We start from the raw sequence: 16,363 nt of genomic DNA, 5'->3' as shown, positions 1-16,363 counted from the left end.
TATTATGCCAACAGAATTACATCCTGACACACAGACAGACAGCACTTTGGGAATGGAAAATTCATGTTTTAGGAATGGCTAAAATGTGTAAATCCATACATCTAACTATAAATATATATATATATTTATACTGTATATTGTAGTGTGGTAAGTGAGTCAAAAATAGTTGAGGTGCCAAATGGACAAACCCCATTTAATTTGAAAAAAAAAAGTAAACAAAAACACACATGAAGGTGTTTTTATTTTTCTTGTGGGAAATGCTATTTCACCTTTTCCCACCTGCACAGCACAGTCCAAAGCACAATGAGCACAATAAAAGCACCAAACACTTTGTCTTTGCCTTCTCTTGTCTTCTCTCTCTTTACCTCTCTCTATCTCCTGCCTCCACTTGTCCTAACAAGTGTTGTCCTCTCCATCTTGACTCTGGCTCCTGGATCAGAGACGGTGGGCTCCTTTTATTCTTCACCAGGGAGTAGTTCCGGTGGCCTGTTATTGTGGCCTGGAAGCAATTTCAGGTGAGGTGGAAGCCTCACAAACTAGTGCTTCACAGTCCCTACAGCACCCCCTGGCGGCACCCACGAAACCCAACAGGGCTGACTTACAGAACTCCAATTTCCATGATGCCCTGTGGGAAAGCATGGCAACGCTGCAACCCAGGGGGGCTGCCATCTAACGTTCTGGGGGAGATAATGCTCTGTATGTGTTCTTTCCCCTGGTGATTACATTAAATAGGTGTCCCTGTCCCTGGCCGTCCACCACTATCTATCTATCTATCTATCTATCTATCTATCTATCTATCTATCTATCTATCTATCTATCTATCTATCTATCTATCTATCTATCTATCTATCTATCTATCTATCTATCTATCTATCTATCTATCTATCTATCTATCTATCTATCTATCTATCTATCTATCTATACTAGGGGATCCCCCCTGCTCGCTTTGCTCACCATGGTCACTCCTCCAAAACCCCCTTTTAAACGGTGATACAATAGGAAACAAATACAGTTTTTTTTACCTCCTCTTTGCTCGATTAGCTGCTGGATTGCTGCTGCTGCTGTGCTGTGTGATCTGCATCTCACGCAGCACTTCGAACATTTAAAAACCTGTACAGCAGCTGTCCTACTCTTTGTCTTTTATTTCCAGCCCTGGGCATGGTTAAATCTCTTGGCACAAAGTCTTGTCTCGCTGGGATGTGATTTCTAGATATTTTTTGGCTTATAATTTAAAAACGGAATAAGAATCTGAAAATTTAACAACATCACATTAAAGTTCAATAAATTCTGAAAAGAATGAAACCAAACCTATATATGTAGGTTTTAAAATAAGCCAGATTTAAAGCGTGACAAAAAACATCACATAAAAAGTCACATAAAATCATTGCACTTTTAGGGTTAGGATTATATATGTAATATATATATTGTAAAAGATTGAGGTCTCCGTGACCCCTTGAACCCTCTAAGCAGACGTCAGACACCATATAAAAGTCCAAATATTCCTTTTATTTAGACAAATATGTGCACCAAGCACCCTATACTCTATAACACTCATATAACTAATCAATAATCAATACACAATACAATAACCACCACTCCCAGACACGTTGCCACCCTACCTCCCAGCTCAGCTCGGCGTACTGGGCTTTCCCATAGTCCTTTATACTCCCTGACCCGGAAGTGGTTCCTGGAACAACCCACAAGTCCTTATTCCTCCCGGGTCAGGGTAAACAGTCCTTTTCTTCAACCCGGAAGTACACCGTTTTCTCCTGTCCTGGGATTATGATGTACTTCCGGGTTATAGGGCATATAAGAGTCCACGGGCTTCCCTACAGCAACTCCTGGTGGTCCCCAAGGCATCCAGCAGGGCTGTGCATAAAAACTACATAGTCCATGAGTCCCTGCTGGAACTCGGGGCTCGTCCATGCTGCAGGGAAAGCTCCACCTGGCGGCCTGGGGGTATTGGCCGGAATGAAAAGCCGGCCACATATCACAATATATATATATATATATATATATATATATATATATATATATATATATATATATATATATATATATATATATATATACAGTATACACACGAGGGATGTTCAAAAAGTTTCCGCACTTTCGTATTTTCACTGGAAATGTGAAGGCGGGAGGAGTAGTAATTGGGCATTAAAAAGTTGGTATGATGCTAGGAAAATTGCATCGCAAAGGATGGAGACTATGTAGAAAAGTGATGTCATTTGTTTTTGAAATTTTTTATAAATAGAGTTAAGAAAATTGCAGAAACTTTTTGAACATTCCTTGTATATATACATACGCACACACACACATATACTTTATATATATGACCAACACCTTCCGAACCCCACCTTACTAATCTACCCCTAACCCCCCTTACAACCTCCCCCTCCATCCCCACCTATCATCAGGTATATGTTGCCTTTGATTCCTGTATGTGTAGTCATTTTCCTCTGATGATGGCACTTGTCAGGTTGTTGAAAGCTTAGGAATAAAAAACTATTTAAAGATACGTGACTCATTTTATTCCTTTGTGGATCTCTAGTTACAAATATGCAAAGTGTATCACAGACTTTTGCTCCATATATGTACATATACGTGGCCTTGCATCCTGGTTCCTGACATACACACACACACACACACACACACACAGACAGACATCATCGTGACAATGGTCAAACTATGTTCAGGGATACCTAAAATTCAAAAAATCTGTTGAAAATTCAAAGATAATATTTTTGACTTTAATGTAATGCTTTCCCTGTATAGAAATTCAAACTGAAATGTAGTAAAATACGAGGACTATATGAAATTAAAGTAAAAATTCTTGTCATGCAGCCTTTGAAAGAAACACAATTTTGAACTGTAAAAAAGTGTTCATTCCAAAACTAAAATGTTTTTTACTTTTTGTGAAAATGTTTCTTTAAAGAAGATTACATGAATGTGCTACCACTGTTTCTAAAACAAAGTTTTGGGAATGAGTTGCTAAGGCTGTTTGCGTTTAGATGCACTGATGTCAGGGAATTGGAAATACTGTATAAAATATTTGACGGGAAGCTAATTTTGTGTTCCTTTTGACAACAGTGAGCTTTAGGTTGCCAACATTAAGAGGTTTCCCCTAACATTGAAGTTATTGTGCCTTAAACTGTGTGCTTAAAAATGTTGACTGGGACCTAGTGGCATATTTGTCATAGACAGTAATTCTTTGTTAGGTTCTGGCATTAAAGGATTTATTTTGCTTTGTCTAGGTAACACTGTGTCCTCAATTACTTGCATTATGACTAATATTCTAGCCTTCAGCAGCAATATTATGAAGAGGCATGTTGCAAAGAACAGACTTATGAAAAGATTTTAGTTTTAAAATTGATGTTATGCTGTTTTTTTAACTCATTCAAAATCTCCCTTTTTTTCCATATCAGCATAGTTTTGCATTTTATGATGTATTCTTTTTGGTTCCTATTCAGTGCCTTTTTTAAAAGGAAGATGCACTGATTGGAATCTTTGAGAATATCTATCAGACTTGCCAGTTATATTTTCTAAAATGATTTCATTGTTCAGAAGGCCTTCCACAATGTCATTTTTCATGTCAACAGTGATTTGCTTTCAGCCTAACTCAGCATGCATTGAATAAGCCCAGTTGTGCTAAGTAAACAGCTAAATTGGTTCTGCATCAGCTTCTGAGGTCAAAGACCAAAGCGAGAAAGAAGTAGCAGCTCATGAAAACAACACTCAGATTCATTGGCTACAAAATCCTGCATTTCAGAATGTAGTTGGAATCTTTACATCCATCTTGCTTCTAACAGTTTTTATATTGTTTCATTCTTATTAGGATCACAGCGCCAAGGAGCAAATCTATCAATGTTCATTCCTTCCTTATTTAGATTAAACATTTATTTATTTATCTATTTAGCCTGTTGGGTAACCCTACAATGCTGCTTAAAAAGGACAATTCTTTACCCTCTTGTAATAATCAATGCGTATTTTGTACTTTATTATGCTATTTACTGTACAGTAATTATGAATTTTACTTTATGGAGAAAGCAGTTAATGAAATTAATCTCAGAGGATAAAATAGAAAAGCAGTGAAATGCTGTGTTGCAAGGAAAATTCAAATGAAAGAATGTAATGAATCTACATTAAGAAATGAGGAGAATCAAAGCACTGTAAAATTAAAACTATATACAAACTTTGTTTATATAGTGCAATCACTGTTGTACACCATCTCAGTCTTCTTTACCTGGGCAGGTAGAAATTTTAAATAGTAAAAAAACATTTTCTGATTTTGCACTAATGTTGAGGGAAGTACTTGGTCAAGGACAAAGGATTAACCAGAGGCAGACATTAAGCCTACAGCCTTATTCATTTTAGTCCATTGCCTTAAACACACAGTACAGAAGTGATGAAGTAACATTGCAAGGTTGTATTTTGAACACTGTAAAGAAGATGGGCTCCTTCTTAACAGCATGTAGTGCATCCAATGTCCATTAGTTATACCCATTTATTCCAGATCTGTGTTTTTGAAGGCAGAGCATGTTTCAAGCCAACCAACTATGGACAGGACCTCAACTCAACTCAAGGCACAGTCACTCACACACACTGCAACAGGGAAAATTTAGAATCACCAGCAAAACTAAACACATACAATGTGGTAAGAATCAAGGGAAAAAATGGAGTTTTATTGGTAATGGGTAAAGAGTGATTGTTTTGGAGAAGTTTGTGGGAATTTACATAAACTTTAGTTGCTACTGTTATAATTAACTTAACTCTTATTTACAGTACTAGAACATGACATTATTACCTTTCGTATTTCACAGTTTTCTATACTCACACCCTACTATCTTCTATCTAACTTGCATCTGAAGAAATTTTAGAGATAGCGTTAAATATTTTAAGTCTTCTTTAAATCTATTAGAAATAACTCTGAATTATAATGTAGCTTCTAAGCAAGCCACTGTGGACAATGTGTACATGCTCATTCATGTGCAAAAAGCTCACGCAGGGACTGCAGATAAGTCAAGTTAAGTTTATTGTGATGTGCAAATTTGTTTGACCTGGTGCATCACAAACATTAACACTGCTTTTACGAATAGCACGCAGCAGAGCCATAGGCAAAACTAGTATGTATATGTATATACAGGGGGGTATATATACAGTATATATATAGTAATAAAAGGCGCTATATATCACCTGACCCGGCACAGACTGACACAGAGGCATGTCTAAAAACACACAAGACTTTTATTTTTCTTCAGCTTGAGGGCATGTCTTCCCCATAATGCCTCCATCCACAACACAGTCCCAAATAAAGTACAGTACACCAAGCACTCTTTCTCTCCTCTCTTCCACCACCACTCCTCCTCAGCCACCTTTGTCCACCTCCACCCGACTCTGGCCCTTGAGTGGTGGTTATCTGAGGTCGGGTCGTGGGGGCAGCAGCTTGAGCAGAGATGCCCAGACTTCCCTCTCCCCGGCTACTTCTTCTAGCTCTTCTGGGAGAATCCCAAGGCGTTCCCAGGCCAGTCGAGAGACATAGTCCCTCCAACGTGTCCTGGGTCTTCCTCGGGGCCTCCTCCCGGTTAGACGTGCCCGGAACACCTCCCCAGGGAGGCGTCCAGGAGGCATCCTGATCAGATGCCTGAGCCACCTCATCTGACTCCTCTCAATGTGGAGGAGCAGCGGCTCTACTCTGAGCCCATCCCGGATGACTGAGCTTCTCACCCTATCTTTAAGGGAGAGCCCAGACACCCTGCGGAGGAAACTCATTTCAGCCGCTTGTATTCGCGATCTCGTTCTTTCGGTCACTATATATATATATATATATTGTGGAGACTGGCTCGGACACAGACAGGCAGACACGCTCATGTCACCCAACACACGTTTATTTACAATATTATTTACAAAGTTCAAGTGCCCACAAACCCCAAAGTCCTGGCCACACAACAATGCCTTCTCTCTCTTCAGGCTTCCTCCTTGCCTTCCTCCCGACATCATCTACCTTCCACCCGACTCTTGTCTCCGTCTGAAGGGAGGCAGCCTCTTTTATACACACCCGGATGTGCTCCAGGTGCTCCCTGGCAATCTTCCACCGGCACTCCCCAATGTTGCGGAAGTGTCGGCTGCATACCTGGAAGCACTCTGGGTGTCCCCTCTTTTCTTCCCCCGAGCACTTCCGGGTGTGGCGGAAGCACTGGGGTCCAGGGTCCACAAGGCATCGGGGCACCCCCTGGCGGTTGCCACGGGGCCCTACACGGTTGGGCTTCCAAGCCCTGTACCCGTGGCCCCCAATACAACCAGGATGGACACCCCCTCGTGGTCTGGAGGAGGAATGAGCCCTCCTCCTGTCTTCCTGGGCGTCCCGGCCGGGCGTGAGCCCCGACCGGGTGCCACAGTGCCCCATCGCCAGCGAAGACATGTCGGTCTGAGTGACACACCCCGTGAGGGAGGTTCAGCCCCGAAGTGAGTCCTACTATTTGTCCAGGGTCCAATCCGGCACCCTGGAACTCATCTTTTTGGCACCCCCCTCCGAGGTTTTCACGCCCCTTTGTGCTGCGCCGCTCGCGCCTTCGTAGCCTCCACCGGTCGCGGGGCTGCCCCATCGCCAGTGAAGAGTCCTCCAGTGCAGCAGTCTGTCCTGGGAGGGCAGGTCCCCAATGAAGCAGGCCCTACTGCGCATCCGGGGTCCATTCCTGCAACCAAAACAGAAAGAGGGGCAGAAGCGCTGCCTGGACACCACCACCTGATGTCCCTCTGTGCCGCGCACTGGCAGCGTTCTCCCCTCCTATCGGCACCCCGTGACTTGCCTGTTCGGCACCTCCTGCGCAGGTTCCCTGCCCATCTTATGGTATCTGATGGGTCCACTCGCACTGTCGTCTCCTCCACCAACTTTGGGGCTTCCCTCTGCCTCCGCAGAGGACGGCCAATCTCTGGACGTGTGCACCCAGCATCATGTCCCTTCCTATCGGAGGAACCGGCATTCACCCCTCAATTCCTCCTATCACTCTTGGATGCCCCGATGGTCTGGGTCTGCGCATGGGAAACGCACATATCCAAGCCCGTCTGCGTCCATACAGAATGACGGGAGACTGTCGCAGGCTCGGGGCATCGGACGCTCATACCCAGGGCACTCATCAGCCCCTGTCCTGCCTGCCCTCTCAATGTTGCTTCCCTCCAGCTCACGCAGCGCCGCTGACAAGCAGAGAAAGTCAGCCGGTGATTGACTTACCGGGTTGTCAGTCACACTCACCGGCTGCTTCCTGTGGGGCTTCTCCTCCGGCCCAATCAGGTCTCTCCCTGGCCCGAGACGGACATTCCTTGGTCCCGCCTCTATACAGTCATTGGCGGGCACACAAGACACACCGTCCAGTCCCGTGCCTGTCACGGGGAGGGACTTCCGGTCCATGGCCATTTTGGCTCTTCTCCTCCTGTTGCGTTGACGAGCCGACCCTGTGCGCTGCAGTGTCTCCCTCTCTGCAACCTCTCCTGCTGCTGCCACTTCCGGAAAGCCCCACAGAGCAGCGCGAGTACGCCACCGATGCAGAGAGAACAATGCCTTCTCTCTCTTCAGGCCGCCTCCTTGCCTTCCTTCCGACTCTTGTCTCCGTCCGAAGGGAGGAGGCCCCTTTTATACACACCTGGATGTGCTCCATGTGCTCCCCGGCAATCTTCCACCGGCACTCCCCTGTGTGGCGTAAGTGTCGGCTACGTACCCGGAAGCACTCCGGGTGTCCCCTCTTTTCTTCTCTATATACAGTATATATATATACTATCTGTGTACGGCCATGCTGTAAAAAGCCCAGGCTCCTAGAAACTTCTGAAATCATCAGAAAAAAAATGAAATGCAAAGTCGTTGGTTTCGTATTGTGGACATGCTCTCCCCCCTTGTCTATCAGCAGGTAAGTGAGTTTTTCTTTCGTTTGTCTTTCCTCGGTGGTTTCACTTTGGCGATGGAGTTGCTTTCTTTCAGCTTCATGCTGTTACCTCGTCCTTCTTTCTTCTTCTAACTCATTAACTTGGGGCTGCCTTGCCGGCTCTTTGAGCTTCATGCTGTAGCTTCGCACTTCCGGGCCAGACAGGCAGACACACACATTTCCATGCATAGACGTTTATATATGTATAAGATATATGTGTATATGTATATGTGTATATATGTAGGGGGCACTGCAAGGAGATGAGCTTCCTTATAAGTGGGACTTCCGTGTGACCTGGAAGTACTTCCATCAGGCAGTAGCCCTGGCAACGGAAGTACTCCTGGGTCCTTAATTAAAGGGACCGCACTTCCTTGTCCAAGCTGGGAGGACATAACGCAACACTTGACTGGAGGAGGGCAGTTCAGTGGTGAGAGAATTGTGGTTTGTGTAAAGAAATTGCTTCTGTTTGTGTAACTTAGTGGGGGAATTGGTGAATAAACCATCCTTTATTTGAACCCGGGACTCTTGGTGTGTTGTGTTTAGGGGTTTGGGGCTCGTGGATGCCCCTGGTTCTATTGCTATATATATGTATACTGTATATATTGGGTCATTCGTCTTGCCACTTTAGAGCTCTGAATTGAAATGAACCAGATTACAAAATGTAAGTGATGAATAAAAAATTGTGTAATATGTAGCATGGTAGTAATACATGAAGCACAGAGTAGTTACATGGGAACATGAAGTATATTTTGTAATATAAAGTATGTTATTGTGTGTGTACTGTGATGTTACAGGCTAAGTCTTTAATGAAGAACATTTTTAACCTGCAGAACATTTCTCTGAATGTTGAATATGTGTTGATCCTATAATATTACACACAGCCAAATGGTACAAGGTGGAAATAGTGTACTATAATGGAAAACAATTACGGCTTTAACTGGCTTGTGTACATGAGGCCACCAAGAGAGAGTGTATTTTTCATGTTGCATTACTCCATGAAATTTCCATTGTTGAGTGAGTAAGTGAGTGATACTTGGAATTATTGTGTCATCTGTACTTATTTTAAATGCTCATATTAATGCAGCTTAATTGAAAAAGTAAGAACAATTTACATACTGATTCTTATTAAGCCCAAACTAGAAAATCTCGAAGCATAACATGATATATAATCCTCAAAGGATTTTTGAATTCATGATGTAATTTTAATTGTAATGAATATCAATTTTGTAAAATTAATATACAAACTACCAAGCATATATTTTTCATTGAATATTCAGGAAGGATTTAGTTTAATATGCATAGTATTAATGTCAATTCTTTTGGAGTTTTCTGCATTAGTATCTGTCTATCTTCTGTGTACTGCTCTGCTGATCCCTAGTGATTTAGGTGGGTATGTTTATTGTGTTGATTGTAAATCTGCCAATGAGTTTTTGTTAAAAATATTGTTAAACATAATTAGGAGGCCAGACACATAGCTTGTGGAACTTATATGGTTTTGCTTGGTCTATTCCTTTTTCATCTTCTAACATGTATCACTTATTTCATTTAGTGTTTAGTAGGTAGAAGTTTTCAAACATTTTATTTTATTCAGTCTTATAGTAGTTTATGAATATGTGAATTTAGGTTAACCAGCTACTTAGCTTGCTATGTTTTATTGTTTTCCATTAATTTTAACTAGTTAATTTTTCTTAGATGGAGACTCAGGTTAGCACCCTCTACTCCTCCTAGTTACAGGAACATAAAGTTGAATCTTAGTCTGGTCACTGTTTGTGTGGAGTATTTATGGGCTTTCCCATATCTTTGTTGTTTCTCTCTATGCTAGGTTAGTCAGCGAGTCCAAATTGTCCCGGTATGAGTGAAAGGTGTTGTGTGTGTGTGCATGTGTGTTCCTTGCAAGGGACTGGTGTGCTGCCCAGGCCTGATTCCTGCCTTGGAATCCTACGAAATGGATGAATGGATGGATGTATAGGATTTCTCTATTCAAGAGCCTCCTTACAGTATGCCTTTTTTAGAATTATTTATTTCAATTCTAGGGGGCTTTGCCCCCTGCTTGTTTTGTTGCCAACCCCCTGGCCAGAGTAACGCACTAGTTTCTTTGTGGTTCTGCCGCTCGCGTATGGGGATGTTTAATTTAATTTAATTTAAACAGATTTTAATTTTCATGTAAAGTGTTACATTTTCATCCATGTGACGTTTAACTGCCTGTGATTGCATTTCGTTTCTTTCTCTCTATTAAATAAAACTACTTTTTCGAATGTTTGGCTCTGTGATTTTTAATTGTCTTTGCAAAAGCTATTCTAACGGGAAACTGTTAACATTTTAATACGAATGGCATAAGAAGATCTCCTTTGTTGTCTAATGTTATTCGCGAGAGATGTACTACATTACCTTTCTTGGATCCATCCTTCTTTCTACAGTAATTTGCACGGTGGAAGACTGGATGGTGTTAATGGTTGTAGATATTCTTCATGATATTGTAAGTTGTTGTTTTCATCTTCCGCACAATCACCACCAACTGTTTCAGCCTAGACTATTGATATGCATTTAACCATGTTACCGATTGAAATTTTTGGCATAAATTTGTTTGACTTCCTCGTTTCTAGGTGTTAGGATTGCCTGTGTACTCATTTTTTCTGTTGATAACCCTTCATGATAAAATTCTTCAATAAGATTTGGACATAATACGTCTTCTTTAATTGGGAATTTAAGATGAGGAAAACGTTAAAATTTATAAGAGCTGAGAGAGCAGGAAGTGTGTCTGACAAAAGCATTCACAAGACTGAGAGGTGAGAGTACCGTGGTCTTGTTTGAAAATGGTTGCTAGGAGGGCATGACTTTTAAAAATATCATGGCAATATTCTCGTCTTGCAGGACTTGAAAAATTCATTTCCAAAAAGTCTTGTCTTGTCTCCTAAAACGTCTTGTAACGTTGTAAGATTTTTTCCTATAATAGAGAGATATTTCTTCATTTTTATGTTTGGCCCTATGTAGTCCCGTTTCATGGCATTCCTTTTAACTGACGATTATAAAGAAAAACTTTGATTTCTATGAAAAAAAAATTGATCTGTTTATTTATTGCATTTTGCATGTATTAAAGCATGAAGCAAACTGTGTGATGGTGCAGTGGGTAGCACTGTTACCAAAGAGCTCCAGAGTGCTAGGTTTGACGTGCTATTCAGGCTCTGGCTATGTGCAGTTTGCATGTTGTCCATGTAGAATTTTTTCTGGATGCCCAGTTCTTCTTCCCACTTCATAAAGATGTGTGTCTTAAATTATTTAGCAACAGAAAATTAGCTTCACGGTCAGAAGTGTGTCTTGCATTGGAATGGTGTCTAATATGGGGTCGGTTCATGCTGGTTTAGGTTCTAGTCCATGTGACCCTGTATTAGAATAGACTGGTTTGATATTAGATGGATATGGTGGACTCATCTATTCATTCATAAATTCCAAAGCAGATGTGACATTTTCATAAAAAGCAGTCGAATTTAAGTCTTTGTGATTTTCAGTGCTTATAGCTAGCAACTCCTATTCCCAATAATGCATTTTCTAAAGCATTATAAGAAAAACTGACTTGTCTTTGGATTTAAAATGAATGAAAGTGAAGTGCATGAATTGTTATATACTATATAAGTTACTTTTATCATGCTTGCCTGTAACAACATGTTTGTAACGCAGTACTAATGTAAAAGTATTTTGGTATTTGTAGAGCCTTTCACATAACATGTTTTTAGTTTGGTATATGTGTACCACAGGATTTCTCAATAGTTAAGGTATGAAAATGTTCTGTGCCTAAAAATACAGCAGCACTTGACTTCAGATGCACGCCCTTCACTTATTTAGAGTCCAGTAGCATTAAGTTTCACACTTCTGGTGAGGGTGCAGGAGACCTGAGAGTGCAGACCTGAGAGTGCTTCTCTGTGTTATATTTCAACCAGGGTTTCTCCCCTGGCTGGTGTTCAAGTTCCTTTTTTTACCTTTCTTGCTCATGTTTGATTCATTTCTTAATGTTAATTATTTTCATCATTCTGTGTTTTTTTTAATGTTGTGTATTCTTTAAACTTTATGTGTCTTTGCTTGTTCAGTTGTCTTCCATGTGTTTTGTGGGAGGTTCCCCAAGAGGCAGGGCCACCTGTACATTTCCATCAAGGGGCTGCCTTTAACCCTATAAAGGCTGAATCAAAAAAAAATTCCCTTGTGGTTCATTGTATGCGCTTAGCATTGGCGTGTTCTCTCTGTGATTTTTTTTTCTGTGCTTTTCTGATTATCTAGATTTTGACCTCTGTTTTTTGGCCTTTCTGCGGGTTTTGGAACTTGTTTGGTAATGGATTGCTATTTTTGAAGGCCAGTCTGTGTCTTTTGTGCACAGTGCATTTTATGAAAATAAATGTTATTTTATAATCATTCTTTGTTTACCCTTTGTTACACAAGCTGAAGGCTGACGTACCTATCCTCTTGTGGGGTTTCTTGCATCATTTTTTTTTTGTAATTTTGTGTGGAGGTACTCCCAAGTTAATGACATTCTGCAGCTGGATGCTTACAGTGTATCTAAATTAGAAACATGTGTGTTTTCTGGATTTGTTACTTATAAAGTGTTGATCATTGCATTTACTTTTAAAGTGTGACATTTAGTTGTGTACTGATATCTTTAAACAGTATTACAACATAAAGAGACAAATCAATAAGCAATCATTGTTCACACACTTTCTTTGCTGCTGTGCTGATATAATCATATTATCTTTATATAATGACTAGCTGTCCCCCCACGGCTCCGCCTGTGTAGTAGTGAAACAGGACAAACTTTATAAATCCATAAACAAACAGGTATTGCTAGCTAAGCAGAGGCAAGGTACACTCCAAAGCGTGGCCAGAGGTAGACCAACTTGAACGGAGACTGGCGTGTGAGTGAGGAGGGCCTGGCTCCCCTTTCATGACATCACGCTTCCCTCCCCATCTTGGCCTGCAGCCTCTGTTTCGCATTAGCGTGAATATATCGCTCCTGCAAGCGAACTATGATACTTAGCGTGATGAGTGAAGTCGCAAAATCAACCGGAATGTTTAAGCAAATTATAGAAATAAACCCTATCTAAATCTGTTAAGTAGTCCTCTCGTGAAAAGTGGACAGACAGATGGACAGATGTTGGATTTTGTATGCAGTATATAGAGATGAAGCAGCCTGAGTTGCTGATGGCTTTAGTATGACTGGCTATTTCTGTAAGTGGAATAAAAAAATCTTAGGAATCATTTGAAATGGTTATAATTTTAATAAAGAAAAAAAACAATCTTATATCTATTTTCTTTTTTGGAGTGTAAATGACCTATAATTTTGTATTTGCCATGGTTTTCCTGTTTTAATGTTTTGGAATACTTGTTTTAACTCTTTTAAAAATGAAAGTGTACAGCAAAATGATTTTTTGCAGGCTGTTTGTCCACTAGTGGATGGATGTTGGTGTGTTTTTATCTGTTCATTTCATTGGGATCAAATGATCAGCCCTGTTTCTGAGTACCGTAAATGTTCACGTATAAGTCATGTCTTGAAACCCAAAAAATCGATCATAAAATCAGACCCTGACTTATACGCCTATTCAAAAATACTACACTTAATTTTTTTTTTTTACATCTTCCTGCCTCCTCTAGTCTCGCACCAGTTTCTCAGATACATCAAATTTTGTTGCAGCAGCGCAGTTACCAATTTCTTTCGCCACTTCAACGGCTTTTAATTTAAAACCAGCGTCGAATTTTCTTCTGATCGAACGCTCTATCATAGATAAAGGATGCTCTTACGATAAAGGTGTATGAGGGTGCAAGATATTAAAAACACAAAACATTGCAAACGTTGCTTCGGAATAGTTTGGGTATTACCATGTGTTCACGTAGGCACAATATATAGAAAAAAAGGCAGTGTGCTCCGTGGTTACTCTCTCAGGTGGGCGTTAGCATGTCATAATCTCTTGGACCAGTAATGTGAGTTTTCTGCATTCGACTTATACGACTGACATTATAAAATACAGGAAATTATATGGTAAAATCAAGCCCCAACTTATCCGCGGGAGAACTTAAACGTGAGCATTTGCAGTAAATTTAAAATAACATTCCAAACCAGCTTAATCCAGTTTAGGGTTGCAGGTGCTATAGACAATCCAGGGAGCATCGGGTGACACCAGACTATCACAGTGCACAAACTTGGGCACACCTACACTGGGCCATGTCAAGATTAATATAACATGCCCATTTCTGGGGATATGTGGGAGAAACATTGCAGATGCTGGGAGGAATAACTACAGTATGCATACATGGAAAAAATATGCAACTCCACAACAAAAAACAGTTAAGTGTATCACTCTGAGATCAAAGTCTTAAGGAAAACACTCTAAATTAGATACAGGAGTTGACTTAAATTATGCTCCCAATAAAACCCCAAAATTCCAAATATCTGTATAAAATATAAAACCCATGAATACTGTACAAAGTGAGAACATTCAAGCTTTACAGCTGGGTGCATGATTTGAAAGAAGACACCAAGACTAAACACTGAGCTTCTGTGCTCCTCTTCTAAGTAAAAATGTACCTTAATTCAAAAAATTATTTAAAATGTATTTTGGATAGAGAACATGCACAGGGTGTGATCTTATTCCGTTCCTTGTTTCAGCAATGTTGTAGCTTTGAGTTTTGCACCTTAGTAGTGTCAGTGAGTAAATAAGGGTCTAAAAGTGCAAAGCTGTTTGTTTCTGTGATGAAACATATAAAAGAAGAAGAAAAATGTGCTTTTTTTAATAGTCTGAAAGCTTTTTCTAACCTGGAATAGGAACAGAGTTGTGATGCAAAGGTTTCATTTAAGTTTTTGCATATAATATTTTTCAACACCAATTTAGTACATGTCATTATTCATTTACTATATGATGGGAAGTTGCTGCACGACTAAGAATAACAAAAGTTTCTCATTCTTTTATTGTACATCTTGTAATCATATAATCTGCATCATAGGGATAATTAATTATTAATGCTTTGTCAAGCCCTTGTCCCTACTTACAACCTTCTAGTTTGTATTTTGAAATGCTTTGGTATAAGCCATTACATTAACAAAAAATAACTAACGGTATGGCTGTCTAAAACATGTTAATATAGTGGTTAGCACTGATCCCTGAAGTCTTCAGGTTCGAGGGTTCAGTTCTTGGCCCATCTTGCGTCTGTATGGATTTTGCATAATATGCTTATTTCATAAGTTTTCTTTTGGGACAGTGGTTTACAGCCTCATCAAATAGGCAATGGCATGGTTTGGGTGCCAGTTAGCATTAACATAACATTCTTAAACCCACTTAATCCACTTCAGGATTGTGGGAAGCCAGCAGCAGCCCTGGCAGCATCAAGCACAAGGATAAGGCACCAGTCCAGTGTCACACTGCAATTGTAAATTAGCCCAATATGAATGAGTTTCAGTATATGTGTAAAGTGCTCCGTGATGGAATGGTAGGTTACTGCATTGCTCCTGGTGCTGTTGATACAGAATCAGTCTGTGACTCGGTAAAAAATGTGAATTTAGAACAGGAATCATGGAAGTCTACTCTATGTAATGACTTAAATGCCTATATATTTATTACAATTTCAATAATATATCTTTTTTTTTGTTTTTAAGCTTTCAAAAAAGATGACAGCAGCTTTGATGAGGTAAGAACTATTTAAACTTTACTTTAAAAGTTTTTAAAAAGATAATGTTGAAAAAAACATTGGCACTATATTATTTTTTGCATTGTATATTTATGACACTGCATTGCTGAATTATATTGCGGGAGGATACTGATGTTGTAGATTTTTAATGTAATTGATAAAATAAGTACAGTTAACTTTGGCTTCCTCTGCATTTGATTTGTTACAGTATCAGTTAAGAAACTTTTTAAAATATGCTCTTTGTCATATATGCACAGAATTAGTGTTTTCAGTTTTACACCATAAAGTTCATTATCATATTGTGCCACACAATTTAAAAATATCAAGGAAAATACCAAAATAAAATATGCAAAATGTGTCTGTTTGATGTATGCCTTTTGCATGCAGTCCCTCTGTTTTGATGTGATTTGGAGCTTAAACGTACTTCAATCTGACCAGTTCATTTCGCATTCTTGAACAACTGGCCATAAGACCCAGAGGTCCCAGAATCACAGACAAAGATTTTAGTGTATTGTGCAAGAACTTTCAGGCAATCTGGAAATGCATGACACTTTTTTTTGAATGAAATAATTGTATTTTATTCTCCGAAGATGTACTTCACTTTGACTGCCAATTCAATTCTGTCTTTGGGGTTTTTCACCTCTGTAAAACCTCGCTGACGTCATCAGTTCATCGATAGGCTTTTTCCTTCAACTTGTTTGTAAACTGAAAATCATGATCATCAACATTTTTTGCTTACAAATTTTTGTTTCTTTACAAGGCAGTTTTGTCAGTGGTTTTGCAGT

The 16,363-nt window shown here is 40.0% G+C and overlaps 1 protein-coding gene across 2 annotated transcripts in view; it reads left to right on the top strand.

Annotated features, from left to right (window-relative positions):
• cdk14 (cyclin-dependent kinase 14) overlaps positions 1–16,363 on the top strand; it is an 868,117-nt gene that overhangs the window by 4,456 nt on the left and 847,298 nt on the right. For both annotated transcript variants that reach the window (XM_028817112.2, XM_028817113.2), the window contains exon 2: positions 15,547–15,578. In XM_028817112.2, the coding sequence (XP_028672945.1) occupies positions 15,547–15,578 (32 nt within the window). The remainder of the gene's footprint in view (positions 1–15,546; positions 15,579–16,363) is intronic.

This window comes from Erpetoichthys calabaricus, chromosome 13 (genome assembly GCF_900747795.2).
Source record: "Erpetoichthys calabaricus chromosome 13, fErpCal1.3, whole genome shotgun sequence".
NCBI lineage: Eukaryota > Metazoa > Chordata > Cladistia > Polypteriformes > Polypteridae > Erpetoichthys > Erpetoichthys calabaricus.
The sequence above is the reverse complement of the archived record's forward strand: the minus strand, read 5'-3'. Positions and strand labels throughout refer to the sequence as shown.